At 34.1% G+C, this 23,348-nt stretch overlaps 1 protein-coding gene across 10 annotated transcripts in view; it reads left to right on the forward strand.

Annotated features, from left to right (window-relative positions):
- LOC142350235 (uncharacterized) overlaps nt 1–23,348 on the forward strand; it is a 131,003-nt gene that overhangs the window by 102,928 nt on the left and 4,727 nt on the right. For all 10 annotated transcript variants that reach the window (XM_075402002.1, XM_075401998.1, XM_075402006.1 and 7 more), the window contains exons 6-10: nt 14,060–14,238; nt 14,642–15,219; nt 15,591–15,726; nt 20,889–20,998; nt 21,448–22,671. In XM_075402002.1, coding sequence (XP_075258117.1) covers nt 14,060–14,238; nt 14,642–15,219; nt 15,591–15,726; nt 20,889–20,998; nt 21,448–22,671 — 2,227 coding nt within the window. The remainder of the gene's footprint in view (nt 1–14,059; nt 14,239–14,641; nt 15,220–15,590; nt 15,727–20,888; nt 20,999–21,447; nt 22,672–23,348) is intronic.

A 23,348-nucleotide genomic window follows, 5' to 3' on the forward strand; every position in this document is an offset into this window, starting at 1 on the left:
GTAAATTGGTTTATTTGGTTTCCTTGTAGCTTATTAATCGTTTCCAAATTTGCAAAGGATTTAGACAACTAGAATCGAAAAGTTATTAGCTGCCTGATATGCTTAAGGAATTTTGATTGGTGTGCTCTAAATAATTCAGGTGCGCATAATGAGTCTCTTTATCTTTGTTTTTCTTCGCACTATTTCGGTCAACCATCATCGTTTCACGAGAACTCTTATGTTTTTTTGACTTCCCACTTTTTGTGTGAAGAAAAAGAATCTTTATTTAGAAAATAACTCATGACATTTCGCATTTTGGAGAAGATAGCTTTAATCTTTTTTCTAATGTGACTGATTAATTTTGTTAGCAGTCAATATTCAAGAGCAATTTAGTGATAATATGATAAACTATCATTTAACTAAATTTAGAAGAAAGTTTTCCAGCTCTCTTGTTTTTTCAATGTATATCAATTTATCAATTGTTTTAAAATCATTAATATTTTTAAAATTTTTCCCGAATTTGACTCTGAGATGCTTTTAAGAGTTGATCTGAAAGAGTGTAAATTCTATCAGTTTATTGAGAATTTTAGGAAATGTGTATGAAATCGTTATATGAACCTTATTTGATCCCGTGTCAGCTATTAGACATAATTTTCTCATGTCGTTTTCTTGTGGCGGCTTTTTGTGTAGTACTGCGTCATTTATCATATATCTTCATTTACTAATGCAAATAAGTCATCCTTTTTGTGACTTTTTGTTACATATCTTGTCATATCATATGGATTACTGTAAAGAATTGTTTTTCTGTCAGCATAATATATTATGCGGCTTTTTTGTACATGATACATTCTAATTGAAACATTCGTAAACATTTTAGCTTTCTATTTTTGTTAGATGAGATTTTAAGACTCTCTTTTTGAAGATCTCTCAACAGTCTTTCTAGAGCGTTTCAATAGCCTTTTATATCTGTCATTCAAATGTTTTAGGGACCGTATTCAATGTATGAATTTTTAATGCAAGAAAACCACAAAATAAGTGTGTTAATGTGTATGTTATGCGTTTGAAAATTATTTAGATGATTTTTAAGTGTGTCAACAGTTTCAAATCAAAGGTGATTTAAAATAAAAATCGTTTTCCTTGTTATTTTATTCCATTGAAATGACAAAAGTAGAACGTAATAGAAGCGTACATTAATTGAGTTACCGAATTGGAAGTAATATGTAAAGAAAGTCTAATTTTGAGTTCAGTGATTTTTCCCAATTAATTTGAAATTATAGCGCCTACGTTCGAATCAAAGTTAACGCCATATGAAATGCAGTCTTAGTTATTGAACACGTTGATAGAAGAAAGAATTAAAATGCTCTGCTCTCGTCAAAATCAGTTGAATCAGAAACGGATTTTTCCCCATTTTTAACCACTATTCCACCTAATTTAACACCTTAATACGATGTTTTGTTTTTGCTCCCAGGGATATACTAGAAATGTTACTTTTGATTGCTTTTTGTTCTGTTAAATGAGCGGTAGAGTTGATTCGAGTGAAAAAGTTATGATTATATTGATTTTAACCAAATTTTTCCATCACGATATTAACCTTTAGTCAATGTATATAATCTGTACTGGAACATCTTAATTGTTTCCATAAATGACTGCAGTTGAAACATTGAAAATGTCATAGAGTTAAGAATCAATCAATTAATATCAGATGAAGGCTTTAAAAGCGAACAAACAAGATGAAGATGTAATCAATTAGAATGAACTAGAAATTATAGCTTCATCATTGCTGTGAAGGTTGAATAAACTTAGTCATTATCTTTTGTGTAAAGATATTTTAATTGTTCCGACCCCACTTGTGGGGGGAGGAACTATATAATCAAATGGGTTTTTTTTTGTTCAGTCAATTTTGGCCGATCGATATATTCATCGTAGAGAATTGTGAGTGGTATCATTAAAAAGCTCGTCCAGCGTAGAATTGGAAACTAAAAAGAGTTTTTTGATTTTCGTTTTTTTTCGAGGAGTTATCGGGGGTTGAAGTTCTGTGTGAACAACGGGATATTTGGCATGAATTTGTTCACTTTTAGTACAATTTTTCTTCAAATTAAGACCTTTTAATAAAAATATTAATTCAAAATTCCATTTCACGCCACAAATTCAATCAATTTTCAGTTCCTAATAGACGAACGGAAGGCGATAAAAAGACTAGTTCTGGTCTCATAGGAAAGTGTACTATCAAAAAAATTCAAATTCTATTTGAGAGCTCTTTTCCTAGAAATTTAATATTTTTCTTTGTTTTCTCAAATCACCTAGAGACTAGTCACTTTTCATATCAAGGTTCCATTAATGACAACCTGAATTACAGTCTTATTAAGCCCAATGAACAAAAAACTCGCTTTCAAAGAATCAATCGTGTTTTTTTTGGCTTCGACCCCGAGTTTGTGTAATTTTAAATGAAATTTTGATTTTCTATTTGAGGTTTTACTAAACTTGTGGAGTCTTATGGCTTAAACTCGTTGAAAAACAGTGCAATAGTTTCCGAAATGAGCACTAAGAGAACCTATGTCCGAAATGAGCACTAAGAGAACCTATCTAGAGCTTTGACTGGACAGCTAATGGCTGTTAAGACCTTAAAACTGATTTTTCGCGAGTTTTTTTTTAACTTTAACATATCATAAATTTGTTTTCGTGAATTGAAAGTCAGTCTCAGTAATGACAGTGCCCTCCTCCTTTCCACTCTAACCGAAATTAATCTGGCTAAAGGTTTTATCTTCTAACTATTTGTTATATGACATCAATGCAACAAGATTTCAAAATTTTTCAAAAATTTTTTTGGATGTTTTCGTAATAGTGGATCCTCTTGAAATCTTATCACATTATCCTGATACTGATATCTCCCGTTGACTTAGTGGACATTTTCAATGGAGCATGGATAAAGTTTTCAGAGAAAGACTTATGGTTTAAATTTTAAATAGCTTCGACACTTTCTTCTCGCACTTTTCTGCTGATCATTTTGGTTTTTTGCCTGTATTTGTTGTTGTTTCCATAGTCATAAGACTTATTGTGATATCTTATTGATAACCTATGTTTGACAAGTATTGTTGTTTTCCAATCAAGTCATAACTGAGCGTATTTATTGAGTTCCGTTGAAAGCTATTGAATTTAATGGCTGTTGAGACATTAAAAATGATTTTTCGAGAAATTTATTTAACATCAACCGGTCTTAAGCGTATTTTCGTGAATTGTATGTCAGTCTCAGTAATCACCGGATCCCCTTCCGTTCTGCTTGAGCCCAAATTAATTTAGTTAGCCGTTTTATATTCCAGCTATTGGTGTTATGACTTCGATGCACGAGTTTTCATAATTTTTTGAAAAATTTTTAGGTATATTTTTTTGTAATTTTGGTTCCTTTTGGAATCCTAACCCATTATCCTAATATTGATAGTTGTACTGCCATAGAGAGGACTTTCAATGGATCATACATAAAGTTTTCACAGAATAGCTTATGGTTTAAATGGCTTCGACACTTTCTTCTCACACTTTTCTACTTAATTTTTGGATTTTTGCCTGTTTTTGTTGTTGTTGTTTTCATAGTCAATGACTTATGGTGAAGTCTTACTGATGGCTTGCGAATGACAAACGTCTTTGTCGTCTCATTTAGGAGTAACCTTGCGTATATATTAGCTTCCTTTGAGAGCTATTGAATTTAATGGCGTTGTGACTACGGGTTTTCTCTAAAATTTCGTGGTTTTAATGTTTTTGTTCATGTTTGTTGATTTATTGGAGTCAAATTGTTAAGAAAAACAATCCCACAGTCGTTAAGAAATTAAATGAAAGTAGAAAAGTTTTTACTGAAAAGTCCGTTTTTTAATGTCTTCGACATATCTCTCGCTCATTTTTTTTTACATTGCTGTTTTTGCCTGTTTTTTATCATTCTTTAGGTAGCCATAAAATGCTGACCGGTCTCATAAGCTTGTAATTGGCGATTGAATTAATGATTTTACCCGAAGCAATCTGTTTATAGCGAATAGTCTTAATGTTTAGGATACTAAACATTTTTAAGATGTTTCAGGGTTTTTCATTTTTTTCAGTCTGTTGTTCTTTTCGTCAACTTGTAACTCATTCTCATCATTGAGATGTCCAGCACAATTCCCTGCATTTTAAAAATTAGCACGGTTACTGATATCATGACGTTACTTATGTTTTGTTTGTTTGACAATATGCGTTTTCATAAAGTTATGTGAGTTGTGTATTTGTGTTTCTTTTTCTCTTCCTTTTGCACAATCGCGTAATAACAGATCCCAATGATTTTCAAATGTGGCCCGATTGAACTTATTTCTTCATTCAGCATCTTTTTAGTTGAATTTTTACATATAGAAAAGACGTAATATTCAGATAATAGCTAATGATTTTAATGGCTTCACTAATTTGTGTTTTCGCAATGTTTGTAATTTGTTGTTCGTATTTTTTTGAGCTTTTCTACATCTTTAGTCCGTTCCTATGGCTTAGTCTAACCAAAGACAGGCCCGATTGGTTTCATTCTGACTTTTTAACAAAAATTATCAAGAATTATTTTGCTAAAAGCTAATGATTTTTAATGATTTTCAATACTTTTGAAATTATTTGGTTTAACAATTGTTTATTGATTTTTTAATTTCGCATGAATATTTCTTCTTTTTTTTACTTGTTGCCGGGTCTCATTATGATAAATCCCATCTGGTGTTTGAGTTAGGAAAAAAAATCTGTGTCGTTAGGGTTTTGTCTGATTGTAATTTGACGTTGTTACTAAGTGCTTTTTAGATTTTGAGTTTTGTTTTTGCTTTTTTGTTGTTTTTTTTTTCTCGTAGTGTTTTTAATGGCAGATCTCGTTGTAAAGATCTTGTCGTTTGATTATCTCTTTGTCAAAAATGTTGGTCAAAAGACATTTCAGTCAAAAATATAGATGAGCGCGGGTCGGAACATCATGTGCGGACGCACATTAACGAGCCGCCTTGTTTTTTCTATACTCAAATCTACGTCGAAATTAAAGAAAACTTAGCTCAATAATGATCAAATATGACGCAAAACAAAAAATACAAAACTCTTACGGCTGGTTGAAAAAAAATCTCTAAATTTCTATCCAGCTACTCATATTTTATAATTAATCGGCGTAGTTTTGAGATAGAAAAATCAGAGACCGTGCTTTAAAATGGCCTGAAAGAATTCAAAAGCACTAAATATCGAAGGGAAACACCTTTAAAAGAGACTTTTAATACAGTCAATAATAAGGTGCTGTCATTATTCTAATTGCCAGAAATTTTCTAAATGAGTTGTTTATTTGGAAAATAAATAGGTCGCTGAAATCAAAAATTAAAAATATTCTGACGGATAAAAATGGAGCAACTGGTCATTTTAAAAAATAATATTTTTTGAAGTTTATTTTCTGTTTTTGTATATAATTTGAGTTAAATTTGACTTAGTTGTTAGAACACTTGCGTAACTGCAAACTTGCATTACCTAAAATAAATGGCCAGAAAAATCAAAAACAGGAAAAAAATGAATTGCAATCAGCCAGAAAAGGCTCAAATCACTCCAAATTGGTCATATTTAGCATCTTCAATTGGTCATATTTAGCTCTTCGATCATTTTCAACGTTTTGCTGCAAAATATAGCAATATGATGACGTTTTTTATGACAGTGCTTTCAAGAAAAATGGAGAAAAAGCGTAGTTTAAGTTGCTGATAAACTTGGGACATACCTTATGTCGCATTATTTATGAAAAAAGACTAAATTTTCCGAAAATCAATGAGAATTTGGCAGAAATACTCATACATACGCAATGGTCTAGCAAGGATTCATTATCTCAGTCAACATCTTTGTGCTAAATCACATCGTTGATCTGAACCAACAAAATTTTACTCATAGTTATTGTGCTAAGGAACTTGAACTTCATTTCAGCAAAAATTCAGACAAATTTGAGAAAAATATATACAAAATGTGAACGCTCATGTCTTTCTCCGTCAAATATGCCGATCGCTCAAAGTTGACTAAAAAACAATTGAGCATAGGGTATCATCCCTCTCTCTAAACTCGGGTGGAAACAATAATTCCAGCTAAGCTACAGTCCTAGCGGCTAATATGGCTGTGGTAGCCCTCATGTATACACCCTTTCAATTATTCACCCTTAGAGTTCTGAGAACTTATAAAATCAGCTACTCTGATAATTTGACCGGATCACTGCTTCAAATCCACGATAATTGTGGTTATTTCTTTTTTTTTGGAACAAATGGGTCTCATTTTCTATTGTTGATCTTTGCTAGAATTTATGTCTTTTTTATTTTTTTCCTTCGCCAAAAAATCCCAAAAGTTATTTTCGCAATTTACAATTTCACAAATTAACGATTCTTCTCGAATTTGCACGTTAAATTTTCTAATTTTTTCTGCCTTTCTCTTACGTCACACAAATTTGAAAGCATTTTGAACTCTCTGTGACATTTTGGATATCTAAATATTGATAAGAAAGCGAAAACTGAATTCACTACGTGAAAAGAAGATCAATTAAAAATTCATGATTCTCTATTTTTCTTCCTTGTCAAATTGCTATCCATCAGCTGCGTCTGAACAAAAGAAAGAGGTTTTTGCAAGAAATTTGGAACACTTGAACAAAAGCTTGTTCAAATATCACGTGGCATGTGAAGTATGTCTGAATACATCTCGATGGCTTGTGTGAATGAATGTGAAATATCATTAAAGTGCAGTTATGTGGGCACTTTAAATGTATAGAGGGATTTGCTCCCAATATCTAGACTTGTAGACATTCCCTGGACTTTATACGAGAGGGTTCCAATAAATGTGAACGAAGGTTGAACAAAATATATTACGTTAGAAGTTAAAAAATGGAGCTTGTGAAGAGATGGTAAATTTTGCTTCATTAAACAAAAAGCCTGCAAATGATAGGTGCTTGAAGCGTACTTCAATTTCATCTGAAACATTAAAAAACGGGAGAAAAATTGCCTCGTTTCTTCAGTACATTACGTGTTGTTAATGGAAATTGAAATTGACTATTCTTAAACATTAGGCCACCTATATTGTTTTGTTTTTACATTTTTGCTGTTCTATAATGCACGTCAATGGTTTTGTAACTCTCTAAACAGTGAAAAAGGACAAAATAACCAATATCGAAACATCAAATGTGCAAAAATACACCCCATAAACCTTCTTTAATTGCTCTTGAACGAAGTTCATAGTAATTATTGTGTACATGTTGGCCTTTTTATGCAAATTTTTTGCTGGACCATTTTGCGCTTTACATTTGGAACATTCTTTGACTTCTCAAGGGACTTTTTCACGCTTTCGGTCTTCATTTTAAGTGATCTCTATTGCTCTCACTACGAATTAAAGCTTGTTGCTAAAATAAAGTCGATTGCAGCATAGCAAAAAGAAGGGCCTAATAGCCGAGAGGGCAGTGCTTCTGGTGAGGGAGAGGGAGGTCCGTGCTTCGAATTTTTGCACCCATAAAGAAAAATTTATGTCGACCTTATTCACTGAATTAAATTGCATCGCCTGTCGTTCAAGAGCAATTCTTCCGACATTAGTCGGTTTATGTTTGTAATTATTGGGTTATTATGACATTGGGTATGATGATGAGTATATTATAGATAGACTAACGCGAAGTTGTAATAATGAAAACCGCTAGAAAAAGCAAACAGAAGTTGTCGCATAAGTTCGGAATATCAACTATGCTTGGCGAAAAATATAAAAAGAGTTCTTTTGTTCCAAGACGGCACTGGGCTTAGTTTTTAGACTAAATGCAACATTAACAATTTTAAGCAAAATGTTTACATCCTTAGATGATTTCAACCTCTTTTTCCAGGCTTCTCGTCTGACAATGAATTAATTGGGATGTTATCGGTTTTTAGTGAATCGAAAAGGTTTTGGAGTCTTAGTCAACTGAACAGGTATACACTTTCGGAAGCTATTTTATGCGATTCCTTTCTTGTTAAGTTTCTGGTTTAGTGTTATGCAGTTTTTAATGCTCCGACCTGATGACAAAGATATAAAATGATCTCTGCAATAGAAACTGGATCTAAATAGAAAGAACAGAAAACCAAATGCAGAACATTAGACAAGTAAATTAAAAAATTAAATTTTATTTTCCTTGACTGAAATTCAGCTTGCAAATGAGTTTTCCTATGCTGCAATTGGCCTGTGTCACTTATTTCGAGCATATGAAAGGGGACAATTATCACAACCGAACAATGCAGCAATTGTGTGTTCTCAAATCTGATTAGCAAATACAATGTGGATAATTTAATTTTGCATCTATTCACCACATTATTACTTTTCGATCTACTCTCCTTGGATCTTCCGTCTAAGAACCCCTTTTCAACATGAACATTGCCTTTCAAAATTTTAGAAAAACGAATATTTACAATTAGCATTTTTAAATGCCGAAAACCTTGATAAGAGTACAGCTGATTACCTTCATTCTTAAAACAAATCTTCTTGACGAGATCGCTAGAAAAATCAAACAGAGAAGTAGTAACTTAGTGTCGCAAATTGAACTAAACTAGGTGAAAAATTTAAAAAAAGATGTTGCCCCAACTCAAAGTTTTCTATTTTTATCGCAAGGTTTGTTCATTGACAGCTCAAAGTCAACATTGAATAAAAAAACGAACAAGTATTTAGTTGCTGGAAATTTTGTGTACCTGGGGACAAATAAATAGTGCAGCTATAATTTTATAAGCAATCATTCTTTTTTTTGAAAGCTTTGACATGTTAAACGTCTTTTGAGGTTGATTTTCGACAAGTTGCAGCCTTGATTTGATGGGATTTAGTTGTCCAATTTTTTGAAAAGCTGCTTTTTGTGACAGTTATCTGTTGTAATTAATTGAAACCCTGTTCGTTTTATTTATGTCATACGATAACATCCTGTAGTTAATAGTCATTGATTCGGTGAAGCAATTGAGTAGTAATTCGTTGTCTTACTAATAAACGGCTAAATTTTTTTCTGTGTGACTGATTTTTTGAACGGATCATTTGCTACCTTGTTGTTTTAACCAGAAAATAGATGATTTCAGTCCCTTATTATTAGTTTTTAGTGAGTCCCAAAAGTTTCAGAGTTCTATCTAACCGAACAGGCATAGATTTTTACAAAATGCTTTATGCGACCCCTTTCTTGTTTAACTTCTGGTTTAGTTGTCTGCGGTTTTTTTGATACGACCTACTTAAAAAGATAACAAATTGATCCATGTTCATCATAGACCACAATTAGATTGAAAGAACAGCAAATCAAACGCAGTATATGGGACAGTATTTCAAAAATTCAAAAACTAACTCTTATTTTTATAGGCTGCAATTAAGCCTAAAAATCAGTTTTGCTATGGTGCAGGGGCCTGTATGGCTAGTTTTGAGTATATCGAAGCGGAAAATAACCGAACAATGCAGCATTCGTGAATACTTAAATTTTGTTAGCAATTGCAACGTGGATAACTTCATTTTGCGTCTTTTGACCACATTATTCCTTTTTAATCTTCTCTTTGGATTTTCTCTCTAAGAACCCCTTTTCAGTATTGGCAGTGCCGTTCAAAAGTATCTCCAAAAGGGAAGTGTTAGAAAAAAGACTTTTTATATTTAGTTTTCCCAAGTGCTGAAAATCTTGGAGTTGCTTCTAATTGACGCAAATTGACATCTAAGTGCTGCAAAGGTTAACTGAAATTTATTAACTGGACGTAAATTGCAAAATAAAAAGCTTAATCCGAAGCTTTTAATGTTTTTTTAAGAAGCCATAGATCGTCACAGTAAACCCATTATAACACAGGAAACAATTTGTTAACACAGGAAAACAAAATTTAAAAGTTTCACTATTTTTCAAATATATAAAGCAAAAAATGAGATTACAATCGATGATCTTCATTCTGGAAGGAAAATGTTCCTCTTGAAGCGTTTAGACTAAATTATACGTTTAGACTAACATTTTACGATTTGGATCTGTTTTGTTAGTTAAGGCAGAGAATTATTTCCAATAATAACTCGACGTCAAATCTTGAATCGCAGCTCAAGTTTTTTTCTAACCAGGTTTTTTAAATTTGCAAGTTGAATATTTTTACTTATGTTCTTTCTCATTTGTTCCATACGTTGCTGGGCAACCGTATCGAGAAATATGTCGTTTATATTTACAAATGGAAATATTTTTGCCAAACTAAAAGTTTTTCCCATTATTTTTTTCAACAAATCTAGCAGTTTTGTTACAAACGGGTGTGCTTATCGACCCACACCAATTGTTTCTTTTTTATTTACTGTCCTGTCAATTTGCTACCCAGCTAATAAATAACGACTGCTTTGTTCTCTTAATGTGAGGATTTCGAGATACATGACAACGCAATAAAGGGTAATTTATGGAGTGCTTTTCAAATGAAATGGAAATCGTTCACGATTTTTTCGATTAATTTATGTCAACTCGTTTATCTACATCCTGGTTCGTTCATTCGTTTGTTTGTTTGTTTATCACTGCTTTGTTTATCACAATGAAATGTAAATAAATGCAAACAAACAACAACCTAAGGCTCACCTTTTGATCATTCATTTCCTGAAAACTTTGATCGATTTCTGCTGCCCCAGGAAGTATAAATTTAGTCTAAAATTTTCCCATTTTAGACCACCGTTTTGCCCATCAGAACTCAGCCCTACAGAATGAAATACATACAGGAGAAGTACAGCGTATAGTGAAAGTATAAAGTGCGTAAATAAAGTAAAACCCAGTGTTCAAAGTATGCATCTATTTTTGTTTTCACCCCCGCCCCTAAAAATGTTAATTCACCCATCCAAGATGGCCGGCCGGGTAACAGAGACCGAGTTTAGCCTGAGGACAAGATCAAAAAGTCTCCCCTTTTGCGCTTTGCTTTTCAGAGCGCGTTTTAAACGTGAATAAATCCGTTTATTTTCTGCCCTTTTGCCTGAAAATATCGTCTTTTCTTTTTAAAACGTACATTTTGAAGAATACATGTTAATTGAAGTTGTCCCTTGCTGACATGAATTTTTCGTCTGCGTAATTTAAAAACTAACCATGCGGAATTTTTTCAAATTACATGCTAAGACCATATGCTTTGCAAAACGTTATCAGTTAAGGACGGGGTAATCCTTTTTGAGGGTAATTTGTAATGCAAAAATAACTGCTTGAATAACGCTTGGAAATTATACTTTAGAAAAGACAAATGCTAATTCTGAAAGATAATTTTCTCATGAAAGCAAAATGGCCTGTCTTAATGTAATGCCAAAGGTAGCACACTTTTTCAAAAATCATGTTTCATAATATAAAACAGAAGAAAAATTTTTCCGGTTCACAGTCAAGAATTTCCGGTTTTAATTTTTCCGGTTCACAGTCAAGAATTAAGATCTTGTCCGAAGCAGATAATATGGAGAAAGACTAGCAACTTTTTTTTCGCTCTGATGTGGTAGCGATCTTATTCGCTAGATCTTAATTACCACACCAGAGCTAAAAAGGATAATTTTTAGGCTACCTTATTTAAGTGCTAGAATAAGTTTCACGATTGCTCACTATCTACTTTTCTGATTACCATACCTATCTGTCATTAGCTATGAATAAAATGATAAGATACAAAGGTTATTTAAGACAAAGATTCAAAGAATAGAGAAAAAGTGTTGGGTGATTTACCTATTAAAACATTGGGTTTGGGATCTAAACTTAGAAAGAAATAATGAAAGATCTTACTGTTCTTTCTATTAGAATTGAATTTTGGTTTCTAGGAAGTAGTCTTATAATTGCTGCAAGAGATTGTTTTTCCGTTTAGTGGGGCTTGAAGCTATATCGCTCTAAGAGTGGGGAGAAACCAAAAATTTAGAGCTAATTTTCAGTGTCTTGAATTGCCCTGATTGAGTTTCCTACCTGAATATTTTTCTCCTAGCTATCTCGCCCGAGAGTGTTTCAGTTGACTCAACACTTTTAGTCATCATGAGCCATTTGACTGGCTCCGAACTAATTCCTAGGTCATTGGTGGAACCGACTAATACTAGTCTTTAATCACTATTATTCATCAGGAGAAGACAGTTTCAGACATGGCCTGGTTGATCTTTTTTATCCGTCACTGTTTGCACGTATTTATAGTTGCGGTGAGCCAGCCGCCAAAGCCTCGGCAATAGTGTTTTAAATAATACACGGCATTTTTACCTATGTATAATGTAGTCTTTTGCTCTAGCGTATTATGCAGCGCATCTTGCTTTTGTATTTCCCGTCAGTATTTCCCGACTAGGTAAATGATTATTATGATTCTGTAGTATCGGTAATTGCGGCGGCAATTGTCCAGTTAGCAGTACTACAACTCAACCCATTTTAGAGAAAAACATTCTACTCGATCGTTTAAAATTTACACGTTAGGGCCTGTAGTAAACTTGAAAACTACTTCATGTTCACCGGTGGAACCTAAGGGTACTTTTGGTGCAGCAGTTTGAAGTCAGTTCTTACAATGTTATACAAATGATGGCTTAACGAAAAGTCACACTGAGTTTGAGGTTTACTAAAACAGAATTACACTATTATTTTTATAAGGAAGCGTCTGCGATATCAATAGAATTTAAAGCTGGATTATCTATGATCATAGAGAATACAAAGCTTGGCGAAACTATATTACACCTGAGTACAAAAAATAGTTCTTATGTGGATATAGCAATAACTGGCTGGGTTTTATTAAGGTTAGATGTTAATAGAAGCTTCGTAGATATTTTTACTTTACCAACATAGAATCGATTCAATTTGGAGAAAACTTTACAAGCGTCTGGTTTCTAGAAAGGTTATGGTTTATAAAGGATTACAAACATAGGTATAAACAGAGAGAGTCAGATTAACTGTTTTTAGCAGCAGGCTTTTCTAAAATTTTCTTTTTCTGTTGTAAGTTTTTCTGAGTTCACATCCTAAGAGTTGGATAGATCCAATAAAAGTTTTAGGTTATCGAAGCAGCTCCTGTTGTTGTCTAGTTCTAATCTTGAGAGTCTGTGAACTGCATCATCGATTTTTTCTTAACTTTTGCCCGCAATTTTTTTGTTTATGGAATCTTTTCCGTTTGTCTCCACCTTTCCCCTGTAAACAAAAAGGAACCGTTTTTGTTATTTCATGCGATGTTTTTAGATGTCCCCTGTCTGTGCATAATTCTAATGGTGATCTGAATGTGTTAATCTTGTGCTACTGGTTTAAACATTTTAAACTTCATTTAATTTTGTGAAACGCTAACAATATTAGTCTAATGTATTGAAATTGGTTACTAAATCTTTTTCTCCTAGCCAATTTTACTAGTTCTCGGATGTTTCTGGACTTGCAGTGTGAAGTAAAAAAAGTGTACAAAGAATTTTGATACTTCAAATCACACTTGGTGCTAGCGGCGTGTTAACGTATAAGTCATTATAAAAAACAACTTCGATCGTATTTTGATCACACAAAACAAACAAATATGCCAAAATTCAGCAATCTTGGATCTAGTTTATCATGCTTGATATTCATTGAACGTCACGATTGGCGATATGTGTTCTTGGTGCCGACTGTGACAGACATTTCGAGGTTCAGATTTTCGTTGCAATTACAGTTATGAACTTCATATTCTTGAAATTCACATACAGAGTCGTAATCACGAGTTGTAACTAGGTACTGATTTGCTCCACTTTTGCAGGGGCCGTTCAATTAACATAGTTTTACATAGCTTCTCTTATAAAATGATGCAAATTACTAATTGTTATCAGTGAAAAAAAATCAGCTGCAGATATAGTTGTACACTTTAGTCGAAACAGTTTTGTCTGTTTTTAACCAAAACAGAGACACTATTTCTGTTTTTTGTATTATACTACTGAGCATCACCTGACGGACTTCGAAATACGGACGTGCGCAATTTTAAATGCCAGATCTCTCTGATTCTAGATTCTACAGTGCCAGATTTTCCTATATACAGTACCAGATTTTTTAGTGACTTCAACTGAGTCACGTTACCTATACAGCAACAACTTTTGATAACTTGTTATCATGTGGGGTCCGGTTCTGTGAAAATTTGGGCTATGCAGAAATACTGAAACAAAAAATATTCTCAAAAACCAGTTTTTGTTTGTTTAGATAATCAACACAATAACAGTCACGTGTATAATCATCTCAATCTGTACATTCTGTGCGGGTACACACTACGCATTCGTGGAGCCATTGCCCTTACATGCCACTGTTGTGTTTGAAAACAACCCAGGATACAGCTCACAATACAGGGGCTCTCACAACCCACCGGGGACTCACGGGAAGCCGTAAGTGATGTTCCGCAACTCAGCTCTTGACCTTATAATGGTTGACTCTTTGATTTCATAAAGTTAAAAGGTCAATTACTATACATGATATTGCAGTAAAGAAGTTTGTAAAGTTACGTTTCATTTTTTTTGCTGAAAAATATGTTGAATAGAAATCTAGTTTGCTACCGCTTGCAATGCTCAAGCTTTATCAAGAGTTAGCACGATTTGCTAGAAATTTAGATAACCGTTTTTAATGTTGCAGCTGTCAACATAGCCTATTATTTTGTGATACATTTATCTTAGATTTATTTTTTGCAACAAGTAAATTAAAATTATAACCTGGTGGTTAAATATAATTGAAACAAACAAAGTCAGAACAATGCTCCAATGATTAATTCCAACTGTTGTTTCTAATTTTCAGAAATGGGAGCGTGGGAAGCGGTAGTGGTCACCAGACAAGTGACGCCTGGATTGCGGGTGGACAAAGCAACAATAGACCGAAGCAATACCTTTTTATCATCGAGTGTTTCTGCAACGCCTGGTTTACGTTTGAACTCCTGACACGCTTCATAGCTTCCCCCCACAAAATGCAATTCATTCACGAAGGAGTCAACATAATAGACTTCCTTGCAACTATTAACTTCTACGTTTCCGTCTTCCAAAGAGTCTTCAGGTTGCAAGGAATCATTCGAGACATCTTAGACGTGCTATCAATTATCCGAATTCTCAGGATTTTCAAACTAACCCGTCACCACCCTGGGCTAAAGATTCTCCAGTTAACCCTGAAAGCTTCAGCCAGGGAATTGTTCCTCCTTATTTTGTTCCTGATTTTTGGTGTTGTGATCTTCAGCGCCATGGTCTATTTTGCTGAAAAGATGGAACTGAAGCGGCAAACTAATGTGAAGAATGATTTTGGCAGTATTATTGACGGGTTTTGGTGGAGTGTCGTTACCATGACAACCGTGGGTTACGGTGATATGGTTCCACGAAGTTACTCAGGTGAGTTTTGTGGATATATTTTTTGTTGTTTAAAACAGATTCTGGTTTACTACTTTGTTCATCGTGAGCAATTATAACAATTAACATAATGAACGAGATCTTAATGGATTACTATTATTTTTTAAAAAATCCACTCTTAAAACATGCTAGCTCAACTTGACCCTAGATATCAAATGCTGAACCAGCGAATGATTTATTTTGTGCCCCCCCAACCCAATTTTTCAGTCATTTAAAATGCGTTCAGGAGGATATTATTTGACCACACCTTGTTTTCATTTACACCGAGGACTACAGTATGTGGAATCCTTGCTTAAATTAACGGTGGATAATGATAACCCCCGTTATCGAATGTTTGCATGTATTTTGAACAGGTATGCTGGTGGGTATGCTGTGTGCTCTGGCAGGTGTGTTGACCACCTCCCTGCCGATTCCCGTCATTGTGAGCAACTTTACCCAGTACTACCAGCACTTGGAGGCCAGAAAGAAATTGCCCAAAAAACGCAGGAGGTTCGTCTCACTCTCATTCGAATTGCAGTTTCATTGAGATTATGGATCTTTTCTAATGTAATATCCTTGACTGAATTTTAGATTGACGTTTTGCGTCTGAAAGCTCAGGTTAAATCAAAAGTGAAACCTAAAAGTTTTCTGGATAGGGTTGTGAGTCTTTTACATCCCAACTTTTGGTACCTTTTTATTGCTCAACAATGAACTTTCTAATTTTATACCTTAAAAGTCATGAAAACTGAAACTGATATGTGTGTACTCAAGTATCGACAGCGGTGATAACTCTTTCATTACTTTTAAATTGAAACGTTGGGAACTCGTTGGGCAAATCGTAGGCACATGAACCTCCTTTTTTAAAAAAAATCGACTGCTCAGTAAAACTGGAGTAACAATTATCTGTTCTGAGAGGCGTTATAAACTAGTAAAGCCCAAGAGCATTGATTCGCTGAGCAGTTCTCTAAGAGCCCTACTAGTCTTTAAGTATGCACTTTACCAAAGTTGCTGAAAAGATTTCAATTCATGTTGTGATGGGAAGTTTTTGGAGCTTTAGGACCCTCGGACAACCATCCAACCCCCTCCACTACAATACCCTCACTCAATTCTGTCGTGTAAGCGTAAGCTCACGCTGTAAAGGGCAATTTTATTGGTTTGCTTCACGACTTCCGGCATCACACTTGTCTCCCCCTGAACTCAATTAGGCTAGCCTGTTTAAACTTTATGTAGCTCCAGTAACAAAAGCCAGTTCCATGCCAGTAGTTTGAGAGCAATTGGTCCGACGATATTTGGATTATGTTTTCAGATTTTAGCCAAAATCTGAAATATTTTGCCGAAGTTGGAAACCAAAGCAGCAAACTTGATTATGCTTTTTTCAGTGCTGCACTTTCAACTGCTCTTTTCGTGGTCAATAATGTAGAAAAAATTGTTGTTCTGCAAAAAAACTTGCAAGTCAATCAATAATCTGAGAGAAAAATTGCACGTGAGTGCGAGACTCATGCAACTTTAAAGCAATTATATCTGCATGTGGTTGTCTGAAGTCACGCTGCTCCGAATCGAGAGCTAATCTTAGAAATCAATAGCCACGGTCCTGCTGCTTCAAAATATTGGCAAAACTTCAAATCACAGTCAAAGTTGGGGTCCTGGAAATGAGTTGAAGCTTTTTGTGTATGCGCAGTGTTCAATCTGCTTGGAAATTTATATGATAACGGGGATCTTTTCCGTTTGTGCACCCCCAAGCTTAGTGGGTGCATATTATTTGCAACACCCAGACGCACGCGTCATATTTTTGCATAATGATTTACCATGTAATGACAGGTGCTCTTTAACTGGGGGAGCATAATGTAATGGGGGGGGGGGGGGGGCACAAACGGAAAAGATCCTATAGCGGCCATTCTAATGACAAATTAAGTTATTGACTAAATTACTACGAGTTTCAATAGTCAGTCATGTTGTTTGTATTTGTATTCAAGCTGGTCAAAAACAGTTTGAAATTATTTAAAAGAAAGAAGTTAGCCACACTGGTTGAAAAAGATTAATTTTGGTAAATTCTGGAATATATTCTACCCCCGTGAACACAATTTTTGTTTTCCTAAGCCATTATGAATAAACTAATGTGCGTTTATATATTGACATTGCTTTTTACATTCTAATAAAAGGGGGACTATTCATCATAATTTACATACGAAGCATCAAAAGAAATATAGCGCCCTATATTTTAACGAAGTAAAAAACTTCTGTAATTTTTTTGTCCTAATATTACACCAATTTATGATCGAGTTTTAAAACAGTTTATACAGCATCGATTTTCTACACTAGTGGTTTCGCTTACCTATGAAACTGATATAATTCGTAATGTTAACTCACCAAATACCACTCGGCAAATTTGGTAAACTCCATTCAAGTTTGACAGATAAAAGAAAGTTATCACAGAATCGCCATTTGTTCACCATTATAAATGAGTACAAATGTCAATACGGATGCTCGTTAATGTGCGTTCGCACATGATGTTCTGACCCGAGCTCATGTACATTTTCGACTCAATTGTCAAACAAATGAAGAGATAATCAAAACTAGATGTTGGAGTTTAAAAAAATCGTTATACAACCAAACCACTAGTTGGATTACATAATGCAATGCCTCTTTACAAGGCTCAGGAGAGCTGCCATTTAAAAGACTACAAGAAAAAAACAACAAAATAAGCAAAAACAAAAATTTCACGGCAAAAACTCAATATCTAAATTTAATAGCAGCTAGTAACAACGTCAAAATGCAATCGAATGAAACCTTAACTACACAAAATTACTTTTCCCTAACTACAAAGCAGATAGGAATTCTCATTAGTGAGATTAGGTAACAAGTCGACAAAAACAAGAAATTATGAGGCGAAATTCAGAAATTAATCAAAATATTTTAAACCGAAAAATTTCAGTCCAATCAAACAAAAACTCTTTAAGGTCATTACCTTTCAAATAAATAATTTTTGATAAATTTAATAAAAAGTTATTACAAAGCAAATAGGACCTGTCTTTGGTTAGAAAAAGCCATAGAAACGGACTAATGAAGCTGACAAACTGCAAAAAATACAAACAATTTGCGAAAACATAAATTATTAAGACATTTAAGTCATTAGATTTTATCTGAATATTATGTAATTTTATTTCACATGTTACTTATGCACTTCATCTGAAATTTTTCTGAGAGAATAAATAATATCCTCTGGGCTACATTTGAATGTCATTGATCTATTATTACCCAAATGTGCTAAAAGAAGAGAAAAAGAAACAGAAATTTTGATCACTCACAAAACTTTATGAAAACGTATATTGTCCAGCAAACAAAAATATCAGTTACGACATAATGTCAATAAACACCTTAATTTTTAATTTACAAGGAATTGGATGGGAAATCTCAATGATGAGAATAAGTTACAAGTTGACGAAAAGAACAACAAAAACTGAAAAATATAAAAAAATCTTTGAAAACGAAAGTCATAATTTTTAAGACTTTTCGATAAAAACTGACTGCTTTGAGTAACATGATTCAGTAAATCCTCAGTTGGAAACGTATATGACCGGTCAAAATTTCACGGCTACATTAGGCAAAATTAGGCAAAAACAAAATTAGGCAAAAACTGCAAATTCAAAAAAGCTGAGCGAGAAAAGTGTCGACGCCATTAAAAAATGAACTTTTAAGAAGAAACCCTTCTTTTTCCACTTATTTTTCTTACAGCAAGAGGATTTTTTGCACCAAAGTGACTTCAAAAATTAACAAACTTTAACAAATATATTTAAACCACAAATTTTTTGAGGAAACCCGTAGTATCAACGACATTAAATTCAAAAGCTTTCAACGGAAGTAAAAAACGCTCAGTTATGCCTTGCTGGGAAGAGTAGGATCTTTTGTTCTTCATTAGTAATCAATAAGACATCACAATGGTTACTATGACTATGAAAACAACAATAAATACAGGTAAAATTGAAAAAAATTCAGTAGAAAAGTGCAAGAAGAAAGTGTCGAAGCCATTTAAACCATAAATTTTTTTCTGAAAATTTATCTGTGATCCTTTATCTGTCTTCTCTAAGCCAATGAAAACAATAAATATTAGGATAATGTTATAAGAGTTCAAAAGAAACCAAAACTACGAAAAAAAACATTAAAAAAATATATTGAAAACTCGTGGCATTGAAGTCATAAAGCCAATAGATAGAACACAAAACCGCTTACCAGAAAATGTTTTGTTGCAGTAGATGGAAAAAGGCTCCTGCCATTACAGAGGCTGACTCATACTTCATAATAATAAGTTTAAGATCATTTAATAATAAAAAAAATCGAAAAATTATTTTTAAAGTGTTGGCAACCATTGAATTCAATAGCCTTCAACGGTCAATAAAGCGCTAACTTATGCCTCGATGGAAAGACATGGATATATTTCATTCATAATTTATCAATAGGACCTCACAATCAGTCTGATGACTACGAAAACAAATGCAAATACAGGCAAAAACCAAAAATTCATTAGAAAAGTGCGAGAAGAAAGTGTCAAAGCCGTTTAAAGTATAAGTTTTTCTCTGTACACTTTATCTACGATTCATTAAAAGTGTTTTCTAAGACAGTGAGAATTATAAACATTAGGATACTTTCATAAAAATTCAAAAAGGAACCACAATTCCGAAAAAAAAATTAAAATTTAAATAAAGATAATTAAAATTGGTGACATCGAAGTAATAAAACCAATAATTAGCAAATAAAACCGCTAACCAGATTAATTTTGGTGGCAGTAGAAACGATGAGGATCCTGTCATTACTGAGATTGACCTAAAGTTCAATAAAATAAGTTTGAGATCGGTTATTGTTCAAAAAAGTTTCGAAAAATGAATTTTCAAGACTTAACATTCATTAGCTGTCCACCCAAAGCAGCAGATAGGTTCACTTAATACTCATTAAGAAGCCTATTGTACATTTTGTCAAAGAGTCTATGTCTTAAGACACGAAAATTTTCTGTAAAATCTCAAAATGAAATTCAAAATTTGATTAAAAATTACGAAAACTCAGAGTCGAAGCCAAAAAAACGTGAGTGATTCCTTGGAAACGTTGTTTTTTATCATTGGGAATCATTTGACTTTAAATGAGGTGTGTCATAAAGGGAACATCGATATGGAAAGTGACTATTCTCTAAGCGACTAGAAAAACAATATAAAATATGAAAAGTTTTATAAAAAAAACAGCCCTCAAACTGAATTAGATTTTTTTTGAAATTAAACTTCCCTATGAGACCAGAACTAGCCTTTCTTTCGCCTTTAGTCTTCTGGCAACACAAAATTGTTTCATTTTGAAGGGTGGTTTGTAAATTTGAATTAATAAACTTTAAACCTCGATAACTCCTCGAAAATTCAAAAAATCTTTTTAATTTCGAATTCTACACTGGACGAATTTTTTAATGATACCACTCACATTTCTCTACGATGAATATATCGATCGGCCAAAATTGTCTGAACAAAAAAAACCCATTTGAGTATATAGTTCCCTCCCCCCACAAGTGGGGTCGGAACAATTATAGATTCCCTTACTCCATATTCCACGTGAGGAAGGGGGTTGGGTTTTTAGATAAATTATTCAGTAATCAGCTATCTTTTTACCTGATACACTCAGTGTTTATTGTTTTCCTTTAGGTTTGTGAACGTATTACCCAATGCCAAAACGGAAGGTCGTCCGACGAGACAAAACAGGCTCGGGGGAGGGGGACCTGGAGGAGATAGTGACATGCGACCACCTCGCAAAAGTGAGAAATATTCATATTGTACATAAAATAGACGAGTAAATTATCATTTTGCTTACATTCGAAATTCAAGCCTGTATTCAATGCAATCTTATGAAAATAAGCAAAATGAAACTCAGTAAAATTTGCAAGGCTTTGGCTGTTCTGAGAAAACTCAAAGCTGTTACCTCTGATGAAAAATTTGAAAATATTTTGAGAACTATTTTTTGCATAATTCTTGGTTTATAATGGTTATGTAATTGAAAATTTTACCAGACCGTTGCTAAAAAATTTACCAGAAAAAGCGACATGAAAATCTGACACTAATCAATATTATGAAACAACTCAAGAATTTTGGAAGCATTTTTGATTTTTCTTTTTCGATCCTTGTATGACTGGCTACTAAGAAATTATGCATATCATATGGCCTCGTATGACTATGACGATTGTTCGATAAGCAACTCTTATTTTAGTTGGGATGGGAGGTGCTGCCCGGTCACCCGTGATGCCTCCTAGGAACACAAACAATAACGTCTCACCTTCAATAAACATTCAACCGAGACGAGAAGACGGAAAACTGTCCATCTCCTCCCGGTCCAATCACAGTCGAGAAGCTAGTATGAGTCGAGACGACAACTTATCGCCTCTGAGAGGACACCTCGACACAATAAAAAGCGAACGCGAACCCTTCTTGCCCGATTTGCCCCTTATTTACAGAATGGGTCTCGAAAACGACCGGGAAGGGTTGTTAGGCGATGACCATAAAAGGAAGTTTCACAGCACTTTGTGTATAGATTCTAGATGGGAACGAGCGAGGGGTTCAATTTCGGAATTAAAACCCAAACTTGCGACTCAGAGAAACAAGCTTAGCAAATCAATGGAAATCGACAATTTCTCAATAAGATATAGGAACCAATCGGAGATTAAAACAGTTTTGCAAAAATTACAGGACACGAGCCGAGAAAGCTTGCATAAAGTTCAAAAATATCTGAACAAACGGTGCAGGTCAAAACCGTTCAGACCTTCAAGCAGCCGAAAGTCATCAACGACATCGTACACGACAGTTGGAATTAATAATAACAACCTATTAAACCCCGAACGAAAAACTTCCGAATCCAGTTGCAGTTCTCAAACTCTGGAAAATTTTGCAGTGCTGCCGACGGTTCCTCCGACAATACCAGCACCAGGGGGTCAACCTGGAGCACAAATTCCAGTTTCGCCATTCCCAGCTAAGCTGCCTTCTAAGAAGGTTCCAGACCGCCAAAGCATCCATTCTCGCCCCCGTTTGCCGACGTTCGTCAACTCCGATTTCAGTTCGCTTCCAAACGATGCACAAGCTAACAACCTTTCAGTTTCTAGCCGGCCAACCCAAATTGGAAACGGCTACCAAAACAACTACCAGGGGGGTGGTAACTACCCCAATCATCCGAGTAAAAACCCAAAACTCGGTCATTCGAATGGTCCAGTTTTATCGTTTGCACTCGAGACCAAAGCAACCCAAAATGGTACGCATGATTTCCTTCAGCCGCCTTCAGCCAAGCATTTGAGCCCTACATCTGGTCAGCCAGGGGTTCCAGGTGGCGGAGGAGGGTTGGGTTCAAATAGCAAAAAGCGGCAGCGCCCGAGTTTACCAAAACCCCCGACCAATGGAGTTTCCGATTCTACACATCAATTTAATGACCTAATAGAAATCCATGGTATGTTACGAAGCAAGATCTTTTGATTTGAATGGCATTCTTTTATCGTATTTATGACACCTTGATAAAGCAGTGGGGGTACCATTGAGGAGTTTATAATTATTCGGAAACTTGAGTTTTTTATCGGTTTTTATTTGTATTTTGAGATACCTTTATAACATTTTTGTCTCGGTCTTAAGGTTGGAATCTTTGACATTTCTTTCTATTTCATATCAATTATGGGACAAAATTGTGAACGAGAATGTTAAAAATCTAATATCAAGCTGATGAGAGAAACATGAAATCAAGTTGATCAATAAAATACTTTCTTCACCTATATACGGATGCATTTATATTTCTCAGAAAGTTATTTGCTGCTGCCATTATTTTAACCTCAGATTTATTTCGCCTATTACAGCTTGTTAATTTCACGTTTCAGAAAATTTTCCTAATTTTGTTTTTACTTGCCATAAGTAATATTTTTATTTGACAGTTTTTTATATCAAATTGTTTTAATTTTTCATTTATAATTTTTAACATTTATAATTTTTCTTTGTCAGGTATCGCACAGAGCCTGCAGTTAAGACCTTCATTAAGTTGATTGACTGTGATGTTGCTATAACCCTACACAAAAGGGAAACGACAAACTAGCGAAAGATTCAAAATTTTCTCGAAAAATTTTTTGACAAAAATTGAGA

Source organism: Convolutriloba macropyga, chromosome 12 (genome assembly GCF_964194025.1).
Source record: "Convolutriloba macropyga chromosome 12, txConMacr16.3, whole genome shotgun sequence".
NCBI classification, from domain to species: domain Eukaryota; kingdom Metazoa; phylum Xenacoelomorpha; order Acoela; family Convolutidae; genus Convolutriloba; species Convolutriloba macropyga.